The sequence below is a fragment of the Mchenga conophoros genome, linkage group LG10 (assembly GCF_057382185.1).
Source record: "Mchenga conophoros isolate Kocher_MC1m ecotype Shallow Benthic linkage group LG10, M_conophoros_male_GT1.1, whole genome shotgun sequence".
NCBI classification, from domain to species: domain Eukaryota; kingdom Metazoa; phylum Chordata; class Actinopteri; order Cichliformes; family Cichlidae; genus Mchenga; species Mchenga conophoros.
This window is the reverse complement of record NC_140535.1, coordinates 5,955,644-5,974,103: the sequence shown is the minus strand read 5'-3', so window position 1 is coordinate 5,974,103 and position 18,460 is coordinate 5,955,644. Positions and strand designations below refer to the sequence as shown.

The 18,460-nt window shown below is 39.3% G+C and overlaps 1 protein-coding gene across 2 annotated transcripts in view; it reads right to left on the bottom strand.

Annotated features, from left to right (window-relative positions):
* opcml (opioid binding protein/cell adhesion molecule-like) overlaps positions 1 to 18,460 on the bottom strand; it is a 449,624-nt gene that overhangs the window by 127,777 nt on the left and 303,387 nt on the right. For both annotated transcript variants that reach the window (XM_085288302.1, XM_085288301.1), the window contains one exon: positions 14,493 to 14,728. In XM_085288302.1, coding sequence (XP_085144428.1) covers positions 14,493 to 14,728 — 236 coding nt within the window. The remainder of the gene's footprint in view (positions 1 to 14,492; positions 14,729 to 18,460) is intronic.

Below are 18,460 nucleotides of genomic sequence, written 5' to 3'. Positions count from 1 at the left end.
TCCCTACTTAATGTAAATAATTGTTCTGTGACAGTGTATTTTGTTGAATTGCAAAAACAATAGTTTTTGTATCCAGTGGACACTCATCTGAAGCAGATTCAAATTCACAATATGTGAGCGCTGAAAAATAGATTTTACAGTTAGCTAGAAACAACATGTACTATACCATATTTTGCCAGTCATCCAATTTTTTTCCACCACAAACTTTGTTATTTAAAACACTTAATTAGGGATGGTAGTATTTTGTAGGTGTTTTTCTTCTTAGAAATATATTCAATTCAATTCAATTCAATTTTATTTATATAGCGCCAAATCACAACAAAAGTCGCCTCAAGGCGCTTCATAGGTACAGAGAAAAACCCAACAATCATATGACCCCCTATGAGCAAGCACTTTGGCGACAGTGGGAAGGAAAAACTCCCTTTTAACAGGAAGAAACCTCCGGCAGAACCAGGCTCAGGGAGGGGCGGCCATCTGCTGCGACCGGTTGGGGTGAGAGAAGGAAGACAGGATAAAAGACATGCTGTGGAAAAGAGACAGAGGTTAATAACAGATATGATTCAATGCAGAGAGGTCTGTTAATACATAGTGAGTGAGAAAGGTGACTGGAAAGGAAAAACTCAATGCATCATGGGAATCCCCCGGCAGCCTACGTCTATTGCAGCATAACTAAGGGAGGATTCAGGGTCACCTGCTCCAGCCCTAACTATATGCTTTAGCAAAAAGGAAAGTTTTAAGCTTAATCTTAAAAGTAGAGATAGTGTCTGTCTCCCGAATCCAAACTGGAAGCTGGTTCCACAGAAGAGGGGCCTGAAAACTGAAGGCTCTCCCTCCCATTCTACTTTTAAATACTCTAGGAACAACAAGTAGGCCTGCAGAGCGAGAGCGAAGTGCTGTAATAGGGTGATATGGTACTACAAGGACATTAAGATAAGATGGGGCCTGATTATTTAAGACCTTGTATGTGAGGAGCAGGATTTTGAATTCAATTCTGGATTTAACAGGAAGCCAATGAAGGGAAGCCAAAACAGGAGAAATATGCTCTCTCTTTCTAGTCCCTGTCAGTACTCTTGCTGCAGCATTTTGGATTAGCTGAAGGCTTTTCAGTGAGTTTTTTGGACATCCTGATAATAATGAATTACAGTAGTCCAGCCTGGAAGTAATAAATGCGTGAACTAGTTTTTCAGCATCACTCTGAGACAGGATATTTCTAATTTTAGAGATGTTGCGCAAATGGAAGAACGCAGTCTTACATATTTGTTTAATATGTGCGTTGAAGGACATGTCCTGGTCAAAAATGACTCCAAGGTTCCTCACAGCATTACTGGAGGCCAAGGTAATGCCATCCAGAGTAAGAATCTGGTTAGATATCATATTTCTAAGATTTTCAGGGCCGAGTACAATAACCTCAGTTTTATCTGAATTAAGAAGCAGAAAGTTAGCGGCCATCCAGGTCTTTATGTCTTTAAGACATTCCTGCAGTTTAACTAATTGGTGTGTGTTATCTGGCTTCATGGATAGATAGAGCTGGGTGTCATCAGCACAGCAGTGAAAATGTATGTTATGTCTTCTAATGATGCTGCCTAAGGGAAGCATGTATAATGTAAACAGAATTGGTCCTAGCACTGAACCCTGTGGAACTCCATAATTAACCTCAGTGTGTGAAGAGGACTCTCCATTTACATGCACAAATTGGAGTCTATTAGATAGATATGATACAAACCACTGCAGTGCAGTACCTGTAATACCTACAGCATGTTCTAATCGCTCTAATAGGATATTATGGTCGACAGTATCGAATGCTGCACTAAGGTCTAGCAGGACAAGCACAGAGATGAGTCCACTGTCAGAGGCCATAAGAAGATCATTTGTAACCTTCACTGAAGCTGTTTCTGTGCTGTGATGAGCTCTGAAACCTGACTGAAACTCTTCAAATAAACCATTCATCTGCAGATGATCTGTTAGCTGTTTGACAACTACACAGCAAATTCAAAAGTGTTAAATTTTTTGGTGTTAATAGTCTCCTTGCAAAAGTAGAGTTAATTTTACTCTAAGTAGAGTCACATTCTTTTAATGTAACTCTGAGGTGTAAAATGATAGTAGTTAAAATCGAGTGTTAAAAATGAGTGTTTATATGTCAAATCTGGAGGTGTTACAATGGAAACATTAACTCTTGACCTCTTAACTCTGAACTCCTACAGGGGCTATGACACCAACAGAATAAATTCACAGACTCCGCCCCCAGCACCATAGGCTCCAATCGAAGCTGAAGTGAAGCCGTTTCAGAACATTTTGCTCCACATATTTGAGTTGTTTGCCATGCTTGGTAAGTCATTTTTTCAAAGATTGTTTCAATTATTATTAGCTTTTACTTCTGTGGCTCTTTGGAGTTGAGACAAAGCTGTGTGGAAGGCATTAGCCATGTTGCTCGCTGATAGCATAATATTCTGTTTTAGCTAGCTGAAAGGTATTGTTTGCGGGCAAATACCACAGCCTTGAAAAAAAGCTTGCATGTGAATTTTCAGTCAAACCTTTGGTCAAATACACCTAAAACAATGTCTAGAATGTGAAATGTTGGTATAATGGTGCTACTTGAAGCCTGAAAATGATTGCCCATAAAAAAAAACGAGCAAACAGCAGTAGCTGACGTCCTGACTGGATTCTACGGTAGCATTTAGATCCCTCCAGAGTTTTGTGCACACGGTCTAGGTAAAAATGAAAAAGGTTGAGGTTTTACATTTAGTTCAGTATTACCTGTTGCCTGTGTCCTTGTCTTTTGGGAAAATACTTTACACAAATAATGGCTCAAAGAGGATTCCTTTTTTTTTTTTTTTACTATGCTGCAATTGTTTACTGGATTATTTGTGCCATTATTTAGTGTCAACTAATTTTTATTCAATCTCCGCACAGGATATGCTTGTGAAGATGGAATATGGGGGAGAGCAGAAGTGCGTTGAAGTTCCACAAAGGGATGAATGAAGGACATGCATGTTGTATTGAAGAAATAAGTGTTGAGAATGCTGTTATTTGCATTTACCAGCTCACCTATGTCAGACCTTTTGATAAACAAAATTCTAATGGAAGTGAGAACATGTACACTGTTACATCTTTCAGAAAATGTTTTGAAATTGTGGTACACAGTTCAGAATAAATGTTTTTCAAAAACCATTTTATCTTTTTAGTAAATGTTTATTTCCAAAAGAAATTTCTAGAAGTTCAGAACAGTAAAATTCCCGCTTTTTAGAATGAATTAGAAGATAACTCTTACGTAGTTAAACTAAAATACTCTTTGAGAGTTAATATATAAACTCTTAACACCAAGTGTTAAATTATCAACTCCAGACAGATTTGGTGTTTAACACTAAATCAGAGTTAACGTACCAACTCTCCAAAAAGAGTTAAATTAACACTCTCTGGTGTGGACCCATATAGACACTTTAATAGTGTTGAAATCAAATCCGACAGTGTTAATTTGGACATGCTGGATTTGCTGTGTACTCTTTCAAGGATTTTTGATATGAAAGGAAGGTTGGAGATTGGCCTATAATTAGCTAAGACTGCTGGGTCTAGAGAAGGCTTTTTGAGTAAAGGTTTAACTACAGCCAGCTTGAAGGCCTGTGGTACATAGCCGATTATTAGAGATAGGTTGATCATATTTAAGATTGAAGAATTAATTAATGGCAGGACTTCTTTGAGCAGTTTTGTAGGAATGGGGTCTAAAAGACACGTTGATGGTTTGGAGGAAGTAATTATTGAAGTTAACTCAGAAAGATCAATTGGAGAAAAAGAGTCTAACTTAACATCAGTGGTACTAAGAGTAGCTGTAGATAATATTACATCTGTGGGATGATTACTGGTAATTTTTTCTCTAATGATAAAAATTTTATTTGTGAAGAAGTTCATGAAGTCATTACTAGTTAACGTTAAAGGGATGGTTGACTCAAAAGAGCTCTGACTTTTTGTCAGCCTGGCTACAGTGCTGAAGAGAAACCTGGGGTTGTTCTTATTTTCCTCAATCAGTGATGAATAGCAAGATGTTCTGGCTTTGCGGAGGGCTTTCTTATAAAGCAGCAAACTATTTCTCCAGGCTAAATGATGATCCTCTAAATTTGTAACACGCCATTTCCTCTCCAGATTACGAGTCATCTGCTTTAGGGTACGTGTTTGAGAATTATACCACGGAGTCAGGTACTTCTGATTAGAGACCTTAGTTTTCACTGGAGCTACAGTATCCAGAGTCGTACGTAGTGAGGAGGTGAAATTATTAACAAGATAATCGACCTCTGTTGGGGTAGCGTTCAGATAGCTGCTCTGCTCTGTGTTGGTACAGGGCATTGAAGATGATAACAGTGGGTGGATTATATTCTTAAACTTAGTTACAGCGTTTTCAGAAAGACATCTACTTTGATAAAGTCTACTCTCCACCGCTGTGTAATCAATTATTGTAAATGTAAATGTTATCAGGAAATGATCAGACAGGAGAGGGTTTTCAGGAAACACTGTTAAATGTTCAGTTTCTATGCCATATGTTAAAACAAGGTCTAGAGTGTGATTAAAGTGGTGGGTGGGTTTTTTTACATTTTTAGAGAAACCAATTGAGTCTAATAACAGACTAAATGCCATGTTGAGGCTGTCATTTTTAGCATCTACATGGATGTTAAAATCACCCACAATAATTATTTTATCTGAGCTCAGAACTAAATTAGATATAAAGTCTGAGAAATCAGAGAGAAACTCTGTGTAAGGCCCAGGTGGACGATAGATGATAACAAGTAAGACTGGTTTCTGAGTTTCACAGCTGGGGTGGACAATGTTAAGCATCAGGCTTTCAAATGAATTAAAAGTCTGTCTTGGTCTTTCATTAATTAATAGGCTGGTGTGAAAAATTGCTGCCACACCGCCCCCTCGGCCTGTGCTTCGAGATTTCTGGTAGTTAGAATGATTCGGGGGTGTTGATTCATTTAAACTAACATAATCATCCTGCTGCAACCAGGTTTCTGTAAGGCAGAGTAAATCAATTTGTTGATCAATTATTAAGTCATGTACTAACAGAGACTTGGAGGAGAGAGACCTAATATTTAATAATCCACATTTCACTGTTTTACTCTTTGGTTCAGATGTGGATACTGTATTGTTCTTTCTTTGTAATTGTTTATGTTTAAGTTGTTTGTTGTTGGTTTTTAGTTTGTTATTTGTCTTTTTGGAAGCTGACACAGTCTCTATGGAGATGGGTTTTGGGGGGGTAGCAGGAGGAGAGAAGTTGCAGAGAGGCGTGTAAGACTGCAACTCTGCTTCCTGGTCCCAACTCTGGATAGTCATATTTTGGGGGGTTTAATAAATTTGTCCATATTTCTAGAAATGAGAGCTGCTCCATCCAAAGTGGGATGGATGCCGTCTCTCCTAACAAGACCAGGTTTCCTCCAGAAGGTTTGCCAATTATCTATGAAGCCCACATCGTTTCTGGGACACCACTCAGACAGCCAGCAATTTAAGGAGAACATGCGGCTAAACATGTCACTCCTGGTCATATATGAACAAATCCTGAAAAAGACCAGGGACATGCATTACTGTTAGGGCAGTATCAATAAAGCAACACAAAGACTACATAAAATATACTGAATGGATGTCTAGCAGTTGTCTGTCAGCTATCTTGTATCCACATTAATTTAAACTACCAGCTAGATGACCTCTGAGCTGAGCGGGAGTAACACTGTGGATACAGAGCAGCGCTAATGATGTGGACAAGTAGAAGTTTCCAGCAAGTAAACCCCCTCCCACCCACCCCCCAACACACACACACACACACATGCACACACACACACACACACACACATGCACACACACACACAAACACACACGAAAAAACTAAACTTTCTTGGCAACAATATGGTGTAAATACAGTTAACGGCTCGCAGTGGAATACAGAAATATTCTGATGCAGTTGTCTCCTGAGTACAAAAGAAACAGGGAACAAACAGTGGGGTGGCTGTAGCTCAGGAGGTAGAGCTGGTCACCTACTGATTGGAAGGTTGGTGGTTCGATCCCTGGCTCCTCCAGTCTGCATGTCAAGTATCCTTGGGCAAGATACTAACCCCAACTTGCTCTCCCATGCATCCATCGGAGTGTGAATGTACTTAGAAAGCACTACGTAAAGATAAAGTGCTTGTGAGAATGGGTGTGATTGGGTGAATGAGGCATGTTGTATAGAGCGCTTTAAGTACTCCGGGAGAGTGGAAAAGTGCTATGTAAGAGTGCTTGACTTACATTGATCAGGTTGCTAAGATAATTTAACTCTATTGTGAAGTCATGGGTGAGAGCTAACCAGCCACTCTTGCTTGGTTCATTTCAATAAATTTAATAAAACTTTGCCTCAACTGTTTAGGGGTTGGAGCAATTTTTATATATAATTTGCCATTTCTGTAGACTCAAAAGTAATTAGATTTTTTTATAATAATTGATTTTTTACATTTACAATACATTGTGGTTACACATATATTTGGGTTTGCACAGTGGAATACTTTGCTATAATGCAGCTCTTTCTGGATGAATACTGCGCACCTCCTGGGTTAACAGGTTTATCAAAAAGTCCCAAAAATAAATTTGTCTATACATAGATTCCAGTAATGCCACACAAATGACCTCAACCCTGTTTCAAAAACTATTAAAAAAAGAAAAAAAGTACACACATGCTTACTGAAAAATGGTCTGCTAAGTCACACCTCCTCATCACTCATCCTAAACACAGGTACGCCACAGGGTTGTGTGCTTAGCCCCCTCCTTTATTCCCTGTTCACACACGACTGTGTTCCTAAACATAAGTTCAACACCATTATCAATTTTGCGGATGACACAACCATCATAGGCCTCATCACAGACAACAATGAGACGGCCTATAGAGAGGAGGTGATGGCACTGTACAAGTGGTGCCTGGAAAATAACCTGTCTCTCAATATCAGCAAAACTAGAGAAATGATAGTGGACTACCGGAAACGACCAGTCAGGGAACACCAATCCATCCACATCAACGGTGTCAAGGTCGAAAGGGTCAGCAACTTCAAATTCCTTGGAGTCAACATCTCCTGGACCCTTCACACAGACACTGCTATCAGGAAAGCTCGCCAGTGACTCTACTTCATGAGGAGGCTGAGGAAGTTTGGCATGAACGCTAACATCACCTGAAATATCTACAGGTGTGCGATTGAGAGCTTGCTGACGAGCTGCATTACAGTTTGGTACGGAAGCTGCTCTGCCAGCAGCTGGAAATCACTACAGAGGGTGGTGAAGGCAGCAGAGCACATCACTGGCATGAGGCTTCTTGCCATTCAGGACATCTATCTTATATTTTATAAACATTTTGCTCTTACTATTTTTTACTTACTATACTGCTGAGTGACTGTCTGCTGCTCTTCAAATTCATTTGATTGCAATGTTGACCCTGTGCTAACTTGCATATGACAAATAAAACTGAAACTGAAACTGAACTGAAGTCAGGTGCTTTAAGCACTTAAATCAGTCAGAAGAAGGTAAAGACCTATAAAATAAAAAAAAATCCAAAAAACCCACATCCATATCTACAATCTGTGAGTCTTTCAGCAGACAGAAGTGAAGGCTGATTCACCAAAAGAAGAGTGATGGAAAGGTTACAGTCTTTAGTTGAAGATATCCTTGTTGCTTTGATAGATTCTCTGGGGTGAAAATATTAAAAAATAAAGCAATGGAGGAGGCACCAAACCATTTAAATCTTAAAACACCACATACATATTGGAAAATAATTTTAAAACTCATTAAGTGATGTTTCTCCAGAATCTTGCAGTGGTGATATTGCACAGATTTTATGTTCAGCATTTTTAAAGTTTCTTTATAAAGTGATTCCAGTGGTTTAATGACTGTTTCCCGTATGACATATGAGAAAAAAATCATGGCATGCATGGTCTTGGCAGAATCCATTTCCAATGTGCAATGTGCCTAAAATTGATCCGATTATACTTAATGGTTTTCATGATTTTCTTAATGTGATTCTTAAAACAAAGATTTAAGTCAAGATCATCCCAAGACATTTAAACTCACTCCCACTTTCAGTCTTCTCATCTTTAATAAAAAAAAAATTCTGCTCTAGCAGACTGTTTTGTTTTTTTGTTCTTTTTTTGTTTTGGGGGTTTTTTGGGGAGGGGGGGTGCAATCTTAGTCATCAGCTTGTTTGTTTGTTCACTGTACATTTATGTTGGAATTCATATTATGGCAAGAACCAATCAGATATGTAAAGAGAAATGACAGTACATCATTACTTTAAGCACTGAGGGTCAGTCAGTCTGGAAAATTGCTAAAACTTTGAATGTGTTCCCAAGTGCAGTCGCAAAAACCATAAAACGCTACGACAAAACTGGCTCACATGAGAACCGCCCCAGGAAAGAACGATCACGAGTCACCTCTGCTGCTGAGGATAAATTCATCTGGGTCACCAGCCTCAGAATTCACAAGTTAACAGCACCTCAGATTAGACCCCAGATAAATGGCGCACAGTTCCAGTAGCAGACATATCTCTACATTAACTGTTCAGAGAAGACTGTGCGAATGAGGCCTTTATGGTCAAATACCTGCTAAGAATCCACGACTAAGGAAAAGCAACAAGGAGAAAAAATTTGTTTGGGCCAAGACACACAAGGAATGGACATTAGTGCAGTGGAAATCTGTGCTTTGGTCTGAAGATTGCAAATTTGAGATCTTTGGTTCCACCTGCGTTGTCTTTGCACGATGCGAAAAAGGTGAATGCATGGTCTCAAGATGCATGATGAAGGCAAAAGGGCCAACAAGTGACAACTCGGTGAACAACAAGTGACAAATGGGTGAACAAGTGCTCAGTATCTCTGGGAACTCCTTCAACACTGTTGAAAAAAGAGTGTGCAAAGCAGTAATTAGGCTAATTTGAAGAATCAAAATATAAAACATGTTTTGAGTTATTTCAGTTTTTTATTTACTGTATAATTCCATATGTGCTCATTCATATGCCTTCAATGAGAATCTTCAATGTAAAAAGTCATGAAAATAAAGAGAAACCATGAAATGAGAAGCTATATCCAAACTTCTGATTAGCCTCTGTCTGAAACAGCCGGCATGATGTGGAAGCTCCTGTACCTCATGCCTGACAGCAGAACATGGAAAGTATATGGCTGGGATATAACTGCCACATCAGGTTGTGCACAGTAAGGGGCTATACATATCCCTGAGGGGGCACCCGTACTGAGACTGCATCAGTATGCATCTTCGTCATTAATAGAAGATTAACTTCACAAATTTCCACTCCTACCAGTGCATTAGCAACATCGTGCTAATTTCATAATAATAATAATGCATTTTATTTGAGGATGCATTTCAGAAACCCAAGGTCACCTTACAAAGAACAAAATTAATAAAATGAACAATAATCATAAAATACATAAAATAAGTTGAAATGGCAAAACGGAACTTGACAACAGATAAAATCAGCACTAAAGCGAATAAACCAGTTTAAACAGATGTGTTTTGAGCTGTGTCTTAAATACGGAAAGGGAGTCAATATTTCTTATGGCTGGAGGAAGAGAGTTCCAGAGCGACTGAAAGCTCTGTTCCCCATAGTAATAAGCCGTGAGGATGGAACAGTAAGATGAATAGCAGATGATGATCTGAGAGGGTGGGAAACAGTGGTGATGTGGAGCAGGTCACACAAATATGATTTATGGATACACTTGTATGTAAGAAGTAAGATTTTAAAATTTATCCTGGCTTCTATGGGCAACCAGTGAAGCTGCTTAAGAACTGGGGTAATATGAGCTCTTAATGGAGTATGAATTATGACCCGAGCTGCAGAATTTTGAAGAAGTTGGAGTTTATGAAGGGACCTTTTAGGGAGAACAAATAGGGGGGAATTGCAGTAATCAATGCGGGATGTAGTAAGACTATGGACAAGGATGGCAGCAGAATGGGGAGTAAGGAAGGGGCGGAGTCGGTTAATATTACGTAAGTGGAAGTAAGCAGACCGGGTTATGTAATTAATGTGAGACTGAGATGAAAGAGTATTATCAAGTATGACACCCAAACTCTTAACCTGAGGGGATGGAAGGGTAGGAGAATTTTCAATGTTAATGGAAAAACTGTTGGATTTGGTTAAGATAGATGGTGTACCAACAAGTAAAACTTCAGTTTTATTACTGTTAAGTTTGAGAAAATTGGAGGAGAACCAGGATCTAATCTCAATAAGACAGTCTAAGAGGGAGGTAGGTGGGAGGGATGAATTGGGTTTAGAAGAAATGTAGAGCTGGGTGTCATCGGCATAACAATGAAAATTTATATTATATTTTCAGAATATATGACCAAGAGGGAGCATATAAATAATGAATAAAAGAGACCCTAATACTGAACACTGGGGCACACCAGCAGAAACAGGATAGAGACTTGAAGAATGGGATTTAAATTTTCAATAAACTGAGTGCGTCTGAGAGATAGGACGTGAACCAGGCAAGGGGTGTGTGACTAATGCCAAGGGAAGCTAACCGGTTCAGGAGAATATTGTGAGAAATGGTATCAAACGCCGCACTATGCTCAAGAAGGATGAGAACAGATAGGAGACCAGAATCAGCTGCCATCAGAAGGTCATTGGTAATTCTTAACAGAGCAGTTTCTGTGCTATGATTGGGGCGGAAACCAGATTGAAATTGTTCATAGAGATTATGGTCATTGAGATGTTAATGAAGCTGGGAGGCGACAACTTTTTTAAGAATTTTTGAAATAAAGGGGAGATTTGATATAGGGCGAAGATTATCAAAGTTATTGGGGTCTGCACCAGGCTTTTTGAGAATTGGAATAACAGAAGCATTTTTCAGAGATGAAGGAATGATTCCAGTGTTCAGGGAGGAATGAATAATATTGGTTATGAGAGGTGCTAACGAGGGAAGGCAGGATTTAACTAACACAGTAGGGAGAGGGTCAAGTTGACAGGTGGATGACTTAGATTTTTTAATAAGATTAGATACATCAGTTATGGAGGGAAGAGTAAAGCTTGAAAATAACTGACAGGAAGACAGTGGGGGAAACAGGAAGTCTACTTCAGAGCCAGAAGCTCCTAAAGAGTTAAGTTGACGGTGAATATCTGAGATTTTACAAGTGAAAAAAGAGATAAGAGAGTTGCAAAAATCAACAGAATACATGTGGGAGGGGAATGTGTCTGGAGGTTTTGTCATTTTACTGAACAATGAAAAGAGAGACCTGGAGTTACCTTCATTAGAACTAATTAAACCAGAGTAGTAAGCAGATTTGGCTGAGGCAATGCAGTCCTTATAGAACAAAACATGATCATTGTACATTTCTTTATGTACAATAAGTCCGGTATTCTTGAATAGACGTTTGAGTTGGCGTCCTTTAGCTTTAAGATGACGCAGGTCGGGGGTAAACCATGGTGCTGAATGGGAAAATGAGACAGTTCGATGTTTAAGGGGAGCAAATATGTTAAGAAGGTTATGAAGGTTGACATTATAATGGCAAACGAGTTCATGAGGGGTTGAGGAGCTGTGAATAGATGGAAGGTCATGGACGGCAGATGAAAAACCAGCTGGGTTAATATTACTAATTTTCCTAAAAGTAATATTACGAGAGATACAGGTTTTGGAAGCGATTATGTTTGCATCAAAAAACAATGTGGCTTTACAATGGGTGGGGGTAATGCCAGAACAACAGACCAAATCCAGGATATGACCTTTAGAATGGGTAGGGGATTTTATGTACTGTAGAAGCCAAAAACTTTCCAGGCAGGAGGTAAAATCTCTGGAAAGAGGGATTTTATCATTGTCCATATCAATATTGAAGTCACCAACAATTATCAGATTTGGAAAAAGTACAGAGAAATGAGTGAGAAGAGCAGAAAATTCAGTTAAAATCTCCTTATTTGGCTTAGGTGGCCGATAAACAGTACATATGATGGTGGGGTAGATCCAGGGAGCTGTAGTGCTATGTATTCAAATGAATGGGAGGGAGGGGCAGAGACAGGGAGAACTTTCCAGTGCTTCCGGTAAATTATCGTGAGACCTCTGCCCCCCACCAGTAGGCATCGGGTGAAGTGCCTTGCCCAAGGACACAACGACCGAGACTGTCCAAGCCGGGGCTCGAACCGGCAAACTTCCAATTACAAGGCGAACTCAAAACTCTTGAGCCACGATCGACCACCCATTGTGGTCAACAGCCCAGTCAGTCTTGCGGGGAGGATGACGAGTTTGTGACCAGATGGACAATAGTGAGTTAGTGTCACTGATGTTGAAATTCCGCCAAAGCCCTCGGCGGATATACCTGCGGCGGGGCTTGAAGGCGATGTCCGAGTAGAAGTATAGAGCCACAGGTGAAGAGACAGCCAGGCAAAAACCGATTCGCAAAAGATCCGTAGCAGAGTACTAGAGAAGAGCTGTCGTTGGGTGATGAATGATCGATAAAAAAACCCAGGTGAGCATGAGCCACACCAACACCCTGTGGATCCGCATCTTAATCAGGGCCGAGCAGTGAACACAAACGTAGGGACCGAATAACCAGTTGACAGCTGCAGCGCAAGCAATAAAAGCCTGCAAATATTGCAAAAACAAGTCAAAACAGGGTTGCACCTTAGATACTCGATTCAAATTGTCATCAGCAACTGAAAAAATTATAATAAAAATTGTAATAATAACCGGTGAGCAGCAGCAGCCAAGCACGCCAGTGTCCACTCGACCGGAACCCACTCTGTAAAACCATTTCCTAAGTGTTGTACACAATTATATGTCATTACGGTAATTATTGAAATTATAATTATAATAGTGTATAATAGCCATTAAAAATGGTTAGACCTAAATATTAACCATAGTACCTATTTTCTTAAGATTGTTTAATTCAGGATTACAGGCAATCTACAGCCTCTCCCAGCTTTCATAGAGCAAGACACAAGGTACACCCTGGAAGGGTTGCCAGTCTTTAACAGGACTAACACAAAAAGAAGCAACCATTCATATTTACATTCACACCTTCAAACTAACCTAATATGTATGTCGTTGGACTGTTGGAGGATGAGAGGGTACCCACAGGAATCCCAGGGAGAACATGTGATATGCCATACATAAGGGCACCAGCCAGAGGATTAAAACCCAGGATCTTTTTGCTATGAGACAGTAGTACTAGTGGCACCACATAGTGCTGTAAAACATTCTGCAGAGATTTCAGTTTGTAATAACATTGTAATTATGGATTGCTGCGGATTTTTTGGATGCACAATCATGATGTGAATCTCCTGTTCCACATTCCAAATACCCTTTATTGGATTGAGATCTGTTGACAGTTTAAGAACTCATTGAAACCAGTTTGAGATCATTTGAGCTTGGTGACATGGTGGCAAGCTCTCTGAAACCCTCCCCTGGACCAGGAGGGATGTGCAGTGTACTGGAAAGGTGCCAAGGAGGTATACAACAGTTTTGTAGTTGGTAGTAGTTGTAGTTGGTTAAATAACTTGTTGGGGCAGTGTGTGAGGATGCGTTCACAAATGATAAAACTTATGATGCCTGTGCTGTGCGCTGCGGCGACGCAAAGTTGTTCGACCTGAGTTATTGTTCGGCCAGAAGCCACAGGGGGTGTTGGACCTAACTAAAGAAAACTGGGATGAAGGTTCAAGCCAAGCTAGGAATAAAATTCACTACATTCTGGACCAGAAAGCAAAGCTACACAAACTGGGAAGTTCTCATGGAATAATTTGCTCAAGTCCCTGGAATGTCAGCATCTCCTGTAAAACAGAGAGGCTCATCTCAGGCAGTTTTCAACGGGAAAGTGCTTGTATTGCTTGCTTTATTCAACCCACCAAGTAGCAACGGCTCTTGGTGGTCACGTGGCAAGTAAGAGACATTAATTATGAAGTGGTATGGTCAGACAGGGGCGGGGCCGCACAAATCCATCACCTCAACCTCTTTAAAGCATGGAGAGAGGCTAAAATTGGTTCTCTGATGAGCTTGGTTAAGAAAAGAAATGATTTGGAGCCCGAGGTGGCAAATTCAAAGTTATAACAAAGATAAAATCCATAGGAAAGTACAACTTGGAGTTGTGCTTCCGTGTCTGTGAAAGAATATGCTTGTCCATTGTTTGATTAAAACCATGGCCTGGATGCTTCCCTGCATCAGTTAAGTTATATTGACATATCATATTGAATTATGCAGTCTGAAAACACACAGCGTTAATTTATGATTTCAAGGAAGTGTCTATCATGAAGTTAAACTACTTTTTTTTGAAGATCATGTGAGTTATTTTTCAAAGACCCTGCAATACTTTTCCCAAGGAAAATAAAAAAAATAGAAATAATTCTAAAAGAAACAATTAAATAATTCTTCTTAGAAAATAAACATAAACATCCACTCTGAAAACACAAGAAACACATAGCACTGATCCCGTATGACACTTTTGATATTTGTTGGAGCTAAATCTAGTTCCTGACAGAACTGGCAGCAGTAGCCACATCTTACCTTGAACAATGAGGTGCACTTTTGTGGACTGTGGTTTCTTGTTTGTGAGTATAGAGCATACATAGGGCCCTTCATCATGGACATCAACATTTTGGATTTTGATGCTGTACTCTGTAACTGCTGTGTTTTCCAACAAGATGACACGAGGATCCAGAGACCACTTTTCACTCCCTGCAAATAGAATAGTGGTGCGATTGAGCCATGCCACTCGTGAGACTTTGCTGTCCACATTGCATCTGGCAGGCAGAAAGAAAGAGAAAGAAAGAAAAACATATTAGAAGTTTATCCCTGGACATTAGTTTTAACTTCCAAGAAACCTCAAACGAATTAGATTAGATGACAGTTCATATTATAACATGAGGTGTTGCTTATGAAATATCTATGCCGTATTTCCTTTCCTAAACCAAGTGGATGACCTGAATACAATCTTCTCAAGAAACTTCATCACAAATCATCACGTCATAAACACTTTGGAGGACATTTTCCCCTTTGTTTAACAAGCCTTTCACAAGCATGCCATTGATAAAATATTTTAATATAATGTTGATATTATATTAAAATATTCACACTATTGAGTTCCTGTTTCTCTTTATTCTTTATACAGGGTGGGCCATTTATATGGATACGCCGTAATAAAATGGGGATGGTTGGTGATATTAAAGTCCTGTTTGTGGCACATTAGTATATGTGAGGGGGCAAACTCCTCAAGATGGCTGGTGACCATGGTGGCCATTTAGAAGTCGGCCATCTTGAATACAACTTTTGTTTTTTCAATAGGAAGAGGGCCACGTGACACATCAATATTATTGGTAATGTCACAAGAAAAACAATGGTGTGCTTGGTTTCAACGTAACTTTATTCTGTCATGAGTTATTTACAAGTTTCTGACCACTTATAAAATGTGTTCAATGTGCTGCCCATTGTGTTGGATTGTCAATGCAACCCTCTTCTCCCACTATTCACACACTGATAGCAACACTGCAGGAGAAATGCTAATTACAGTTACTTGTCAAAATGTTATGTTGCTTTTTGAAAACAGATTCAAAAGTTAATGTTCTCAATAGCAACAAGGCTAACTAATTTTATTACGCTCATTACCTCAATTTAGCTAGAAATAAAGTAACATTTAGATAAACATGAGTCAGTGGTCATTGCTTGAGTGTAAAAAAGTCAGACACTAGCTATTGGAAACAAAACATCCTCAGGACATTTTCTTTAAGAGGATTACAACCGTAATTAAACTGCTGTCTGATTTATTTGAGCAGCTTAAAACAATACTTTGCGTCATTCATGTCAAAGATGTCTACTTATTTTTTTAATTTAGGGGAAAAAGCTAAAATTGAAAAAATAAAAAACACACTAAAATGTTCTTGGACACTTATAATATTCAAAGCCACAATATAGTAAAACATTTTCTTGATAGCATCAGTAAAACGGTGGACTGAAATGGCACGCCATTTTATTAGGACTTTTCAAGATAAATATGTGCTTCACATCAAAAATAGCCTACTAAAAAATATAAATACACAAAGTTACCTAAAAGGAAATTAAAATGTAAGTCTTTAGTTACTTAAAAAAAGACTATTGAGTTCACAGATAATAATAAAAATAAATTTTAAATTTTATTTAAAAGCACCTTTCAAGACACCCACCCAGACTTAACGATAAAATAAAGCACAATGTAGAACAATGACAAAAAGAAGAACAAAAAAAACAAGTTAAGTTAACAAACTATAAGGTCATAGCTAATATGCAGATTTTAACAAAACAGGTTTTGAGTTGAGATTTAAACTGGGAGCAAAGCCTGGGAGCAGTGCAACTGAAAGCTCTGCTTCCCATGGTGCTGAGGTGAAAAGAAGGCACAGCAAGTTGGATAGAAGGAGAAGATAGAAGTGAGCCGGCTGAAGAGGCAGTGCTTAAAAGGTTAGAAAGGTAAGGAGGAGCAAGGTTATGAAGGGCCTTGAAGGTGAGCAGAAGAAGCTTGTATACTATTTGCAATTTCACAGGGAGCCAGTGAAGTTCCTGAAGTGATGTGCTACTAGGAGGGGGTTCTGGTAATAATGCGGACAGCAGCTTTTTGAACCAGTTTGGGGAAGACCATGCAAGAGAGAATTACAATAGTCAGTGCGGGAGGTAACAAGACTATGAACAACAATTGATGCAGACTGTGTGGAAAGAGAAGGGTGTAATCTGTTAATGTTGTATACAGTGGCTTGCAAAAGTATTCGGCCCCTTGAACTTTTCCACATTTTGTCACATTACAGTCACAAACATGAATAAATTTTATTGGAATTCCACGTGAAAGACCAATACAAAGTGGCGTACACTTGAGAAGTGGAATGAAAATCATACATGACTCCAAACATGTTTTACAAATAAATAACTGAAAAGTGGGGCGTGCGTAATTATTCAGCTCTCTTTGGTCTGATTGCAGTCAGTTGCCCATAGACATTGCCTGATGAGTGCTAATGACTAAATAGAGTGCACCTGTGTGTAATCTAATGTCAGCACAAATACAGCTGCTCTGTGACAGCCTCAGAGGTTGTCTAAGAGAATATTGGGAGCAACAACACCACGAAGTCCAAAGAACACACCAGACAGGTCAGGGATAAGGTTATTGAGAAATTTAAAGTAGGCTTAGGCTACAAAAAGATTTCCCAAGCCTTCAACATCCCACGGAGCACTGTTCAAGCGATCATTCAAAAAATGGAAAGAGTATGGCACCAAACCTACCAAGACAACGCCGTCCACCTAAACTCACAGGCTGAACAAGGAGAGCGCTGATCAGAAATGCAGCCAAGCCACTGTAGATGGAAATAGATAGAATGGGTGAGATCATTTGATATGAGATTTATAGGACAGTGAGCTGTCTAGGATGGCACCAAGGCTCTTAACCTGAGGTGAAGGGAAAACTGTGGAGTTTTCAATAAAGAGTGAGATGAGTAAAAGTGATTTGTCTTCAGTAGGTTGGATTTAGTGCCAATATGAAGGATTTCCCTTTTATTCTCACTGAGTTTAAGAAAATTAGAGCTGAACCAGGATTTTAATTGGGATAACCATTCTGTAAGAGAAGAAGTTAGGAGGGAGGAATCAGGCCTGCAGGAGCGATATAATTGGGTGTCATCAGCAAAACAGTAAGTAAGTAAAGCTCAAATTTAGGGAAAATGGTACCAAGAGGGAGGATGTATATTAATAAGGGCCTAAGAGGGCCTAAGACTGAACCTTGGGGTGCACCAGAAGTGACTGGGAATAGACGAGAGCGGAACGATTTAAGTTGAATAAACTGGGAGCGGTCAAAGAGATATGATTGGAACCAGGCTAGGGATATGTCAGAGATGACAAGACAGTTAAGTCTGCTTAGATGAATAGAGTGAGACATATTGTCAAAGGCTGATCTCAGATCCAAAAGGACAAGAATATTGAGAATACCAGAGTCCACTACATGTAAAAGAGTATTAGTAACCTTTAAGTAAAGTGGTTTCTGTACTGTGACATGAGCAGAAGCCAGATTTAAATCTCTCATAGATACTATTATTAATCATGTGTGAATGAAGTTGAGCTGCAACAATTTTTTCTAGGAAAGTCTTTTAGAGATGATGTTAAATTAGAAATCGGGCGGAGGTTGTTAAAGTTGTCAGGATCCAAGGAATGTTTTTTTCAGTATATAAGTGACTGAAGCAATCTTGAATAAGGGAAGAACAATACCAGTGGTGAGTGGAGAGTGAATGATAGAAGTGATGAGTTGGAGAGGCAAGATTTCACGATGGGCACGACAGGCTTTGATTTACATACGAATTCAGAAATATCAGCTTTATCAGGAGACTCAAAATGGAGAAAAGGCTCTGAAGAAGGGATAGACACGACATTCAAACTGAGTTGCTGGTAATTGTTATTCATTTTTGTCAGTGTTGGGGAGTAACGGAACACATGTACCAGCATTAAAATAAAAATACAAAATATAAGTAACT